General features: G+C 40.9%; 1 protein-coding gene across 1 annotated transcript in view; it reads right to left on the reverse strand.

Annotated features, from left to right (window-relative positions):
* Positions 1-1,115: 1,115 nt before the first annotated feature.
* The window catches only part of ZC3H6 (zinc finger CCCH-type containing 6), a 29,166-nt gene continuing 17,598 nt past the window's right edge, over positions 1,116-12,683 (reverse strand). The window contains exons 6-12 of the mRNA XM_009288433.2: positions 10,243-10,359; positions 8,625-8,736; positions 7,851-7,960; positions 6,817-7,070; positions 5,669-6,189; positions 5,156-5,395; positions 1,116-3,536 (exon numbers count right to left, since the gene is read on the reverse strand). Of these exons, the coding sequence (XP_009286708.1) occupies positions 2,035-3,536; positions 5,156-5,395; positions 5,669-6,189; positions 6,817-7,070; positions 7,851-7,960; positions 8,625-8,736; positions 10,243-10,359 (2,856 nt within the window). The 3' untranslated portion in view covers positions 1,116-2,034. The remainder of the gene's footprint in view (positions 3,537-5,155; positions 5,396-5,668; positions 6,190-6,816; positions 7,071-7,850; positions 7,961-8,624; positions 8,737-10,242; positions 10,360-12,683) is intronic.

Raw genomic sequence — 12,683 nt, forward strand, 5'->3', positions numbered from 1 at the left:
ATCACCACCCGAGAAGAAGTTGCAACTTCAGGCTAGAGCTGCGCATCCTACAAGTACTTTCCACGTCTCAACATGAAACCACGCATCTGGCTTCAATACTGTCACTTTCTCCTCTTTGTTCCCCTATCGACCCATGTGCTATTTCCAAACTATTTCTGCGTTTCCCTGCTGTCCAATTCCACTGGCTTGGTTTTTTGACGACATTCTTGAACAGCCAAACTTGTCACCAGATGAAGGAGCAATAAGAATTAATTATGTAGGACTAATAGATTACTCCAAAATAACAACCAAAGTTTCATGTCCGTTACCTAGTTTTCGACTATTTTGAGTGAGCACGATTCAAAATATCATAAAATTAATACAATTTATACTCTGGGAAATTAGGAAGGCAAACTGAAACCATTGCTGCCTTCAGCGGTCTCCTCTGCACACGTAGAAATCAGCAGCTTCCCTCCGTCCGTCCAAGCTCTGCTCATCAACGCAAGACACGTGCAATTCTTGCCTGGATTACTGTTCGTCTCACAGACACAAGAAACCAAAACCTCTGAATTTGTGATAAACATCGTACCGTCCCAGTCGCAAGCATTACTTGGGCCAACAAACAGAAACAAAGAGGAAAAGGTCCACCAAGGAAGAGACTTAATGCAAAGAAACATTCCAAGTGGGCGGGAACCAGATGGCAATTGAGCAGACGGCAAATTTTTATTGTAAATGTAGCTAGCTAGGTATGACTACATTTCCTCTATATAAAAAGCAACCCAAAAGGCAAAACAAGAGAGGCTTTGAGGACAGTTGTGCTCTCGGCATGCAACATCTTCAGAAATTAAAGAACATGCACGACATTTCTCACAGCGATGCTGGTAAGTGTAGCAAGAGAACAATGACGACTCTCTCCGAATCAGCAGTCTGAACTTGGAACCACGCAGCAAGCTAACTCCATTTGGATTCGGCACAAGGTCAGTTTAAAAACCCGCTACCATCTGACCGTAAAGCGGTGTAGCGACTGTACCAAAACCGGGTTTAGCCACCTTCATCCTGCCGACACCCCCGCCGCTCTTTCCCCAGCGCTGCACTAGCTGCCAACAGGTCAACATCACAGTCGTTACCAGACTTTAACTGTACCCTTTTTAATTTTTTTGTTAAAAATGTCATAAAGACACCATGAATACAAGTACTGCAGTTACATCAATACAAAAAAAGCAATACAAATTAAGCAGCTGAATACAAAAATACATTGAAATACATGAACACCACAACGTAACTTATAGCACTAATCAGAGTTGTGTATGCGTGAAAAAATTAAATAAAAACCTTTTTTGTATTAGACAACTTAGGTATTCTCCACTTTTAACAGTAACTTTCTTCTAGTTATGTACTTCACAATTTCTTCTATATACAGCATAGAATAAAATACTTTTAAAAGATATGACATTTTTAATCCTCAATATGCGATATAGGTCTCTTTTACACTAAGAATATTGACTGCATGAATAAAAACTGTCAATGTCTTACATCAACTGATCTGAAAAGGAGGATCAACGTTTTCCTTTTAAATCTTTTACGTAGGTTTTAAATCAGTTAGTAGGTTTGGCTTGATGCGTCAGACAATCCTTGTCAAACAGTGTCTCTCACAGTAATGTACATAATATTGCTTGTATCTATACAATCATACAAATGTGGCAATCATATCTAAATGTTGTTTATGAAAGAGACAGCTCACACATATACAGGTCTTCGGACTTTCTTAATGACTTATTTACAATGAAAGTGCTTTTATCAGCTCTAACACGATACATGGAGTTTTTTCTACATGTCAATTATTAGTCTCCCTGAAATTGGAAAAGTATTATATAGAAAATACCACAGCTTTGCAAACACTATAGCATACTGTATAACTGCATGTGGTTCTGAGATTAGCAGCTGAAAAGTGTTGATAATTATAATTTAAAAATAAATAAAGCAAAGAGGTAAACCAGTTACAAAACAGCAGAAAACTGCAATATTCACAACAGTAAAAAGACTTAAAATCAATTGCTAACAAAACGGTGAAGCAGTTGGATCGAAAGTCTTGAAAACATCTTTTAACGACTTATCATCTGATTCCCCATTCGGATCACTATCCTGTGTTTGTGTTACCTGTCCAGGCTGTCTAACCTGCCTTGGGTCGCTGTACTGCGGTCTGATTAATCCCGATAAAGCTTGGATAGGAAGATTATGCACCGCAGGTGCGGCGCTGGAGTGTTTAGCCTGAGATTTACTGGTGCTATTTGCTTTATCTGAAGCAGCTTCTGCTGATCCTTCTGTGTTTTTTTCCACGTTCGAGGCGGCCTTCTGCAGCGATGTATCTTCTGAGAGAGTGGGTTCATTTTTACCAGAATTTTTCAAAATACTTTTTTTCTGGTTCTCTCCATTCTCTCCTGAACTAGCTGGAGCTGTGTCCAATGATGAGCTGTGATCTCTCGGATCATACAAACTAATACCGCTCAGTATCGAGCCTGGAGTTCCCAGCCTGACACCGCTCGATGATAATTTGGGTGCGTACGGAGGCAGAGCATCTGGGTCGGGTTTAGCAGTTGCAGCTTCCGAGGGCTGCGATGAGCCGGCAGCAGATCTGGCGAGGCGGGGGTCAAACTTCGGAGGGTGTGAATCCTTTGCGACTCCATGATGCGTATCTGCACTCGACAGTCTGTGGAGTCTGGGATCGACGTTTTTTTGTAAGCGAGGATCTCCTAATTTGCTTGAGCTACTGGCATGCGAATCTGCGGACGGATCCAAATAGCCGCTCCTGCCCGTTAAGTTGTTTTTTGCCTTTGCAGCTAGCCGCGGGTCAGCTGGCATGGCATTTGGATGGGGATCGCTTTTCAAATTCCGCAGTTTATTAAGTCTCTGGTCAGCAATGAGCGGAGGAAGAGGTAAGTTGATTGAAGAGACGGGGTCAGGCTTAGGCAAAGGTATTGGGAGCAAGTCTTCGGGTGCCCATACAATATGCTTAGCAAAGTTCGGTTTCATCAGGGTAACATCCATTTTAATGTGGCTGAACTGCCTAAGCTGAGATCGGGGATCCCTTAACGTTACGCCAGGCAAAGGTTCCAACGGTATCAGAAAAGCTCGTTCTCTCAGTTCTCTTTCTGAGTCCTCTTCATCATCATCCATCCCTTTTTGCTTGACTTTAACTCCAGTGTGCGCGTGGTGTAAATCTAGCTTTGCTCCCCCAAGGGACGAGCTGGCATGACCACCCTCACTGACCTTGTGCATCCTGGGGTCTCGTACAAGCCGTGGGTCCAAGGACGCGGATTCTGAAGGCTTTCTGGGGTTGGACCTTGGAGAGGCCCGAAGCCTCGGGTCAGCAGCCTGAGGCCCTGCGCCTTTTTCTTTTGCCAGCCTCGGATCAGTAGGAATACCAAGCATGTGCTGCTCTGTGGAATGTTGTTGCCGATTCCTAAAATTTTCGCTTTGTTTCTTTAAGGTTTTTAGTATTGATTTAACACTGCTCCCCTCTTCCTCTTCACTACTGGAATACCAGTTGACATTGTCATCTTAAAAAAAAAAAAAAAAAGATTATTCAAGCAAATGATCACCAGGCAATACAACACATTTACTCATAAAAGGGTAACTTCTCAGTAAAATCAAACTGAAAAGACCTGATATTAAATCATCGCTCCCTGTATTGTAACAACCGTAATCTAAAATGACACAACCGTAACCAAAAAGAAAAAAATTAATTTCAATGAAGAATTGACATAACAAAAAAACTGTAGCTAGTTGAGATACTCCCATGCATTCTGTCTACAAATCTGTCAATACTAACCTGGGAAAATAACCTGCTTTCAAACAATTATTTCTACCAGTACTAGTAAAAAAAACATTTAAAATCTGAGTCTTGATGAAAATGACCTTCATTGTGGGATGGTAGAATGAAAAGTAAAATGGCACCTCACCGTAGTCTTAAAAACAGATAAATTACAAATGTGGAATTCACTGCCTTATTACAATCCGAATCACAAGGTTTTGGGGAGAGGTCAAGATTCAGGAAGGGAAAAAATAAGAGTATTTCATTTTAAAGGATAAATTCTCAACCACCTTCTGCAATTTGGTAAGCCTTACCAACACAGCTGTGTGCTCAGGTCCACACCCGACACTTGCCTACTCACTGAAGGACACTAGTGGTCTATTCTGGCTCAATAAAATGAGAACTGAAGGCAAAACCCACCACCATCACCACTATCTACTGCACGATAACGCATGTCTCCTCAACGCTTCTTCTACCACACAAATATTCAAACAGCAGGGAGCGACGTGTTGTTGGAGGCAACTAATCGGAACATTTTTCCATTATACTGCTTTCCGAAAGCCCTCCAGACGGGAGGACCAGTCACTCTAAAGCACTGGCGAGAAGCCTGCAGTTCGAAGTAGATTACTCTAGGCCGCTCTGGTTTTGTACGTAGCCTGAAGGGCTGCATTTCCAAATCTCTCTCATAATTTGATCAGAATTATATTGGCAATATCCTTGAAATCATTTGATACAGCAACTGCCTTTTGGTCAGACAGAAGATGCATTTCTGGTCACGTAACCTAGCAGCCTCCAAAAAGGGTGCAGCAGGGAGCAGGCCAAGGGACAAACGTACTCTGGCTGGCTGAATCTGATCTGCAGGCTTACTGCTCTCCATTGTCCAGCTTACAGAAGAGACACTCAGATTAAACACTGCAAGTTTCAGATATCACAGAGGAAAAAATACTCCTCTAGAGAAACAGAATATCCAGAAAAGATCAAGAGGCACAACCGAATAAACAGAATCTAAGATGCACTTGCAATACTGGCAGTTAGAAATAATAACCTTGCTGTTTCAATCAGGGATTTTAAGAAGTAATTGAGTTATCAACAACAGAACCTTTTAAAAGTATAAACTATATCCAAAAATTATCCACAGATCTTTCTACTTGGAACTGGAACGCAGCAACTAAGTGTACACTAAAATCCTGGAACAAGCTGGGAAGGAAAACAAGTATATTCAGCTGAAAGTATTATTTGAGTTGGTACTTGCACATTCACAATAACTGTGAGTGGTAACGTGATGAAAATCCAAGTCAACAGATTTGTTCCAGGCTGATATATGGTCAGTAAGTACCTTTAGAACTCTAACAAAATTATCTTTACCTTCGTCTTTGCTCATTGCCCTCTGACCCTGGCTGCTGACAGAGTCTCCATCTCTTTGATGCTTTTGACTAAGTCTTACATAAAGGGCCTTCTGCATTGCTGGAAGAAAATCCGGTACATTAATGGCTGGTTTATGGCCCATATGGCTACTCATGCAGTCTGACTCGCTTCCACCTTGATGCGACTCTTGAGCCATGAGGTGAGCCTGGTGATCTGTAAATTCTCCATGCCATGTTCCATCTGCAGTACGAAAAAACCAGTTAGCAGCTAACCTATACAAGCTTTTACAGCAGAGGAGATAAAACATAAAACGGAATCAAGCAAAACTAATGTGACTTATATTACACGACTGGAAAGCATGAGCTGAAAAAGCCTATACACTGAAGCCATTCCAGGAGGTTTGGCTTTCTATCCAAAATTCTTTCAGCTGCTCAGCTTTGGAGCCATGATGTTTTACTACCACACAACTGCAAAGCACCGTATCAAGAAACAACAATTTTTAAATGTCCTTACCACCAGAGTTATTAGCTGGCTGGAAGTTATGTACGGCTTGATGAGAATAGTAATTGTCATAGAAATCAGCTGGGTTCTGAATAGGCTCGTAATTCATATTCGGCTGCCGTTCACCAGGAATCTGCTGGTATTGCGGCCCCGGAGGACAATGATTCTCCCTCGGCATATTCACCATATGTCCTTGAACTCCTGGGGCATTGTAAGATCCACCGAGACCCGGCGGTGTGAGAGGTGGACCACCTTGCTGTCCTTGCATAGGCATACCAGTCTGGTTCTGTGGTCCGAGAAAGCCTGGTGGAACACCCTGCATAGGAGGACTCTGCGGCATTCCTGGGCCTTGAGGCCCTGCACACGGATGATGTCCGGGAGAACCTGGGTGCATCGGCGGCCCGTTATGTCCTTGTGACATGCCGGGTCCCGGCCCTGGACTTGAACCTGGATTATACATATGCTGAGAATGTGGGTCATTTCCCTGAAACGGTGGTCTTGGTGGCGATGCGCTGTTATAGAAGGTCGGTGGCCTGTAGGCAAAAGAAAAGTAGTGAATCAAATTTTGCACCTACAAAGATCAACAGCCTATTGGCTATCTCCTCCCCGTCCTCACTCTTACAGATGTCTGTTTGTACTTATTTGATCTTAAGTTGGATAAAAATCTGAAAGAAGCAAAATAATTTTCAAAGAGAGTAACTATATACATTACACATGACAGAGCTTGCCTGGAAGTAGAACATTTTTTCAATATTAGCACATGCAGAACTGGACATTTGCTGCAGCTAAGAGTTTTAAACATCCCAAGGCCAACAGTCTCCATCAGGAGTGTCGATTGGCTTCGGTCAAGAAAAAGATAACTATATTTTAGAGTTTAGAAGAGAATGAACTTTGCTCAACCTGCAAATGGAGATAGGCAAGGCAGGCACAGAGCCAAAACAAGAGCCAATAGAGTGACTTTCTGGAAGGTCAAGGCTCAGTAAGTTCTCTTCTGTGGAAAGCATTAAATAAGTAAATAATTAGGATAGCCGATATCTGACAGATCATTAACTGAGCAATATACTCAGAAGTACATACTTCTGACAGAAGCGAAGAGCGTTGGTTAAATATTTATGCAGCCACGTTTTAAGGAGAGTTCTACACAAAATTCTAAAACCTACTTTTTTCCAATTTTGTGTGCTAAATCCACAGTAGGCTTCACAACTATTTCAAAGAGAGATGGGATTTTCTTATATTCTCCCGAAGGATCTTGGTAATTTTCTATATCAGACTCAGAAAACGGATATTGCTCTGGCGGGGTTGGCAGAAGTCCAACACCTGGTGGTGGCTTAGGGAGAGGAACTATGCCACGCTTTCTGAGTTCCTCCAGTTCTTTCTCATCTTCATTTTGCGGTTCCTCCTCGGTATTCAAAACCTAGAACAAAGCCATGTAGCAAACACTTCATTAATTTTGCAGTATATGCAATTCAATTTAGTCTTGCACTTCCCATTTAAATATAATTACCTGCTACAATACTACTATATATTGACATCAAATTCAGATGAATTATAAATCTATTATTACTTGTTCCACAGGACACTGATTCACAGCCAGGAAGGAAACTATTTCTGTAGTTAGAAAAGGGCAATTTCACACAAGTCCATTTCCTTCAAACGGTAATTTTAAGGGACAGAAACTGAAGGACTTACTCTAAGATTCATAATGTTTCTAGTGTAAAATTCAGGCCACTTTTCCGTTAAGACCTGTTGTACAGTAACTGGAGAGACACACGAATATCCTACTTAACACAAAGGTCGAGATTTCATGAATCATTCAGAGGAGGCACCTCATTCCTTTCTCCACCCTGAGTGCAGAAGTCAGTCAGGTGATATCTAACTTCTAGGCAGCTAAAGGTAGACAATGTAAAAGCCAAGATTTCCACAGAAAGGGATGCAAAAGAAAGTTCATGGGCAGAAACTTGAGTTGTGAAAATAAACGAGTCTGATATGGCTAAAAAAATGAGTAACTGATGGCAAGGGGAATTCCTGGTATTGAACCTGGTCACAGACTTACTGTGCTGAAGAGCAGCAGGGAAGCTTAACATCATTACTGTTTAGCGTCACACTCCCCGAGAATCCCACGGAAATTTCTAGCAACCTCCCCCCTGTTCTTTCTAGCAACAAACCTTGTGTTTACAGACTATGAATTGCTCACCTTATCCAACAGCTCTTTCGTTTCTGCAGTCAGGGGAGCGTGAGAAAATTTGCACTTATCTCCTTGATAGCATTTTGCTCCTGTATGGTAGAACTTGCAAGGGAATTCATGTGAGCAATGTATTAAGGATTCCTAACAAAGGCTGATTTCTAGTTTGCACTGTTTGGCAAGTTCATGAAATTCAGCTGTCAACTATCCTTCAGTTCTTCACCAGTACTTAATCTTTCCAAAGCAGTATATTAAGAATTTTGAAAGCTAACAACCAACTTACCTCCTAGTTCCATTTAACATTCTACTAATAATTACACTACTGTGGCCTTAACATTATTTTTGACTTGATTCTAAAATTGTGATTAAAAAGATGAAGGTCTCAATTCCAGAATACAACACAAGTCCTTTACAACAAACAAGAACAGATCGGGGTTTTAGAAGTATGTGGACAAATGCATCTAACTTCAAGGGGTTTTATCTTTTAAAACATTAAAAATCCTTAAAACCGAAAACAAACCAGTAATTTTATACGTATTTTCTCCTCCTAAGTATTTGAGCAGAAATTAAAAATCCAAAACCGAAAACAAACCAGTAATTTTATACGTATTTTCTCCTCCTAAGTATTTGAGCAGAGAAATAATCTTCTTGTAGTAAATCTACATAGTCTTTTGTATAATCTCTTAAGAAAAGAAATAGCTACACCCTTAAACATCACTTACATCAATTAAGAGTAAATATAAACTTTCAGTTTAATTCAAGTTTGTTTTTTTTTTTTAAGGATATTGTGCAAATAAATGCAGTTCTCTCCTTTGGTGCAGTAACCCTGTATGTAAAACTTGCAGATTTCCTTTTTCTTTTCAATCTCTGCATCATGATCAAATTTACACTGCTCTCCCTATAAATAAAAAAAAAACAAGAAAAAACATTATCAATCTGAAATGCTGAGTAATTCCATTTCATATTTAAAGAAAAACATCCTCCTTAGCTGAACTTAAACTTTTTTATCTTTACTAACACAGAATTGCATTATAAGCATGTCCCTAAAAACTGTGAATAGGGGGGCCTGGACGTAAGAGAAACAATTCCTGAATTGGGATTCAATCGGGAATATATGCAGCGGTCACAGAAAACAAGCTGGCCTTACAGTACCAGTGCTCTTCTCTGTCTCCACCTAGCAATTTGCATTAAAAAGGCATTTAAACAAATACTTTACGGAAATTCTTTTCCATATAAACACTTATGCACTTGACCAGAAAACCTCATTCTGTTTTAAGGGTGTGTGGGAGAACTTAAAGTCCAACAAGCAGAGTATTAAGACCCTTCCATGTAGGAAAAAGAGAGTCCAAATAATACCAAGTTTATATCAACTGTATCATGTTATACATTAGGATTACTTTGCTGGAGAGGTTTTTTGCATATTTTTTTTACTTATTTTTATGAAAAATACACTAAGTGCTCTTTCAGCCACTTGTTTTAAAACTGAAGGTGGCAGCAAATACTCATCTCACTGAGCATGGCGTATTAAAATATATAAAGGCAGCAACAAATACATTGTTTTCAGTTCCCCCCTGGGTTGGGAAAAAAGCGTACTAATTTTCACCTTTACTTTGACCATTTGAAAAAGAAACAGAAAATGTTCTATCTCTAAATACACAGAGGAACCAAATATAAATGACGCACTCACTTATTCGAGAAGCATGCAGTTTTTCTTAAGTGTGTTTTATAACTGACTGAACTAGTCTCACACCAGAGGATTCAACTCCACAGCAGCATAAGCTTCAAAATGAAGCAACAGCAATTTTTTTAATGTAATAAGAGACTGTCTTGCTAGGGCTTTTGCTTGACAGCTGACTGCTCTGAATAGCGTTCTCTTCTTTCTGCTGCCTTCCACTTGCTGGCTGAAGGAAAATGATTCTTTGGTAGGGGAACTATTACTACAACCCCACTTTTTACTTTAGAGAGAGAAATAATTTAGCATAATTAAGCAATTCCTTCAATGTTTCAAAATTAGCAGTAGCACATAAAAGAGAAATAATCTAATACATTCAGAAATCATTGCCTATTTGCAGATTCCATACTCGTAAGATTTGTATATTTACATATGATACACTGTCAGTGTAAGTTTATGATACCATCACAGATGTTTTTACTATACACTGATAAGCAAACACAATAATTTTTAATTTAATTTGTTATAATTCAAAATGCGTAACAGAAGGGGATATTTTTCCACAAGTACTTCTGTTGGCATTTATCTATAAATATGCAAAACATTAGAAATCAAAACACTGAGTTTCAACATACAAGTTTCCTTTGCATCAGCTGAAGTAAAAAAGAACAGAGCATCTTCTCCCCTTCCTCACACCAAAGACGATGACCGACAGACGCAGTGCATAATTACCTTAATACATCTCCCTTCAAGGAAATATTTACAGATTTGTTTGCCTTTGTGTTCCACTGTATGCTGATTTATGAACTCCTGACTCATATTAACCCATTTCTTCACTGGTTTGCCGTCCTGTAAGAAAAATGAACGTCCTACTGATGCTTACTTATTAAGCACAGTTGCAAAAATATTAGAGCATACTTGGTGCACTAGCTACCCCAAAATGTGATGAACTACACCATGATGTAAGTTCTTAAAATTATTATACCCATGGCTAAAAGTAAAGGTAAATACACATACTTTTTCTTAGCTGCTTTAATAGAGTGTCTTTTTTATAAATGCAACCAAATCAGAAACTTCTTGCAATATAACAGACACAAATAACTTCACTGAATGGACAGACTATCTCACACTTCATTTGACGATGCTGGAAAGCAGCACCGACTCCTGGGCACCCACTACGTCAGGGCCAACCGCCCCCTGACTAAGGGCACCTCTGCAGACAGCCAGGAGGTTGAGTAATCATCCAGGCTTCCAGACCATCATCTTAGCCACAAGGCTATACTTTGCCAGTCCTTCCCCTCCACGTGCTTCTCACACCATTGTTATCTCCAGATTATCTGTCTTCTTTTTTTTCCCATTAGAAGAAAAATGACCTGTTTGCTTATACCATGAGGCAAAGCAGAGAGGAAGCACAATTCAATCATGACCTAACACGTAAGAATTATTAGGTACCTGGGGAGGCAAATAATTGCTCCCTCTTACGATTTGATTCCCATGTGGCATCTGCCCTTGAGATAAACTAAAGAAACCGCGGTAAACTCATCTGACTAGAGAGCCTGGGACAGATGTTGAGGGGGCCTGGCAGCGCTAGTGAAGTTATGGAAGTAGGTGGCCTTCAACAAACTGCTGTCCGTGACACTGCAACAGAGGGTAGCAGAAAATGTCGTCTTTGCAGTGCTAGGTGGCTGCCTGCTGATCTGATGATAGAAAGGAAAAAGGCTTTTCCGATTTCCCATTTTCACAAAAACGAGCAGGGATCTGACTGCTGAGTAGCAACTTCTGAAACGGAATGGATGTGGTTCTCCACAGTCACCACACTGAATCGTGAGCACACACGATCATCAGCACATCATGCGTCCGGTCTCATTTTGCTTGGCAAATTAAGCAATGTCACAATTAACAACAAGAATGATTAGCGGATTTTGTTGACATTGCAAAGCAGAAATCTTCGAGCTAGAAATGCTGCTCCTGGATCAGTCAAGATCCATTTTCTACTCTGAACACACTAAATCCAGAGACATCTCATCTGCTTCAGACAAAGCAGCTTTGAATCCAACACTTGATCCTCTTCAAGGTTAACGCAAACATCACATAAACACAATGCTCCAAGTCTCTCTGGGAGCACTGCAAACCAGCAACCGTCCCACACTGCAAAGCACTTGAAACAACGGCCTGAGGAAGGTTGAAACGCTCCCACCGTGTCCCTGAGAATTCCAGGGACGTCGCTGTGCGGCTCGGAACTCTCGGCGGTTACCCCAACACACCGTGCAGCCCAGCATCTGCGTCGCAGAATTCATTATTTTGCTGTAGCCAGGAGCCCAGCTTTTTGTTTTCTGCCTCCCAGCCCTGCTGGGACCTGCCTGCAGCTGCCTCCCCGCCTCCACCCTTCCCCACGGCTTGGGAGACGGTGCTGGAGGACAGGGCATGCTCTACAGCAACAGGAAGGAGGAGTCCTATAAACGAGGCATCGTCCTAACAGATCAAAAGGCTGCCCTTTTCCCTACCGCATGCAGGGCAGGGAAAGGAACATCTCATCGGGACCACCCAGGAGCCCCAGAGAGTAAGGCCAGCTGGAGAACACGGGGAAAAATTAACATGGCTGAATTACACATCACCACATTAGCGAGAAGCCAGCCGTGTGCATTCTTGAGCGCAGGAGGGAGGAGAACCACAGACATTTTAGTTGCAGTATACAGACTTAAATATGATTTGGCTTAAAAAATGTTTTTCGGCCATGGATGGATTTGATCCATTAATCACCAATTTTGTATTGTTTTGCATTTAAATAAAGACTGGAGTGAGAAATTTACAAATACCGTGGCAATACTGTACACTATGTTTTCTCCAATTCCTGTGCAAAGAATTACTAAATGAAAACCAAGGTCACGTATATTTCCATTCCCACAGTCACAGCTATGGAAAGAGAAGCAGAATTCTTCAGGATTCAGACAAAAACTGGCAAATGCCGTGAAGGCGTCCATTTTCTTTGCTGAAAAATCTGAGGTGAATTGGTGGTAGCAAAACAGCTTATTTCAGATAGAGTTAACATTGAAGTTCATGCACCATTCGAAACCAAAGCTCATAAACCACTTTCTGCTAGTTTTTCCTGTTTCCAAGAAAAACATGAAAATTATGTATTAGCTCAAGTTATCAATTATACTTTGTACATCAAG

Source organism: Aptenodytes forsteri, unplaced genomic scaffold (genome assembly GCF_000699145.1).
Source record: "Aptenodytes forsteri isolate BGI_AS27 unplaced genomic scaffold, ASM69914v1 Scaffold185, whole genome shotgun sequence".
Classification (NCBI taxonomy): Eukaryota; Metazoa; Chordata; class Aves; order Sphenisciformes; family Spheniscidae; genus Aptenodytes; species Aptenodytes forsteri.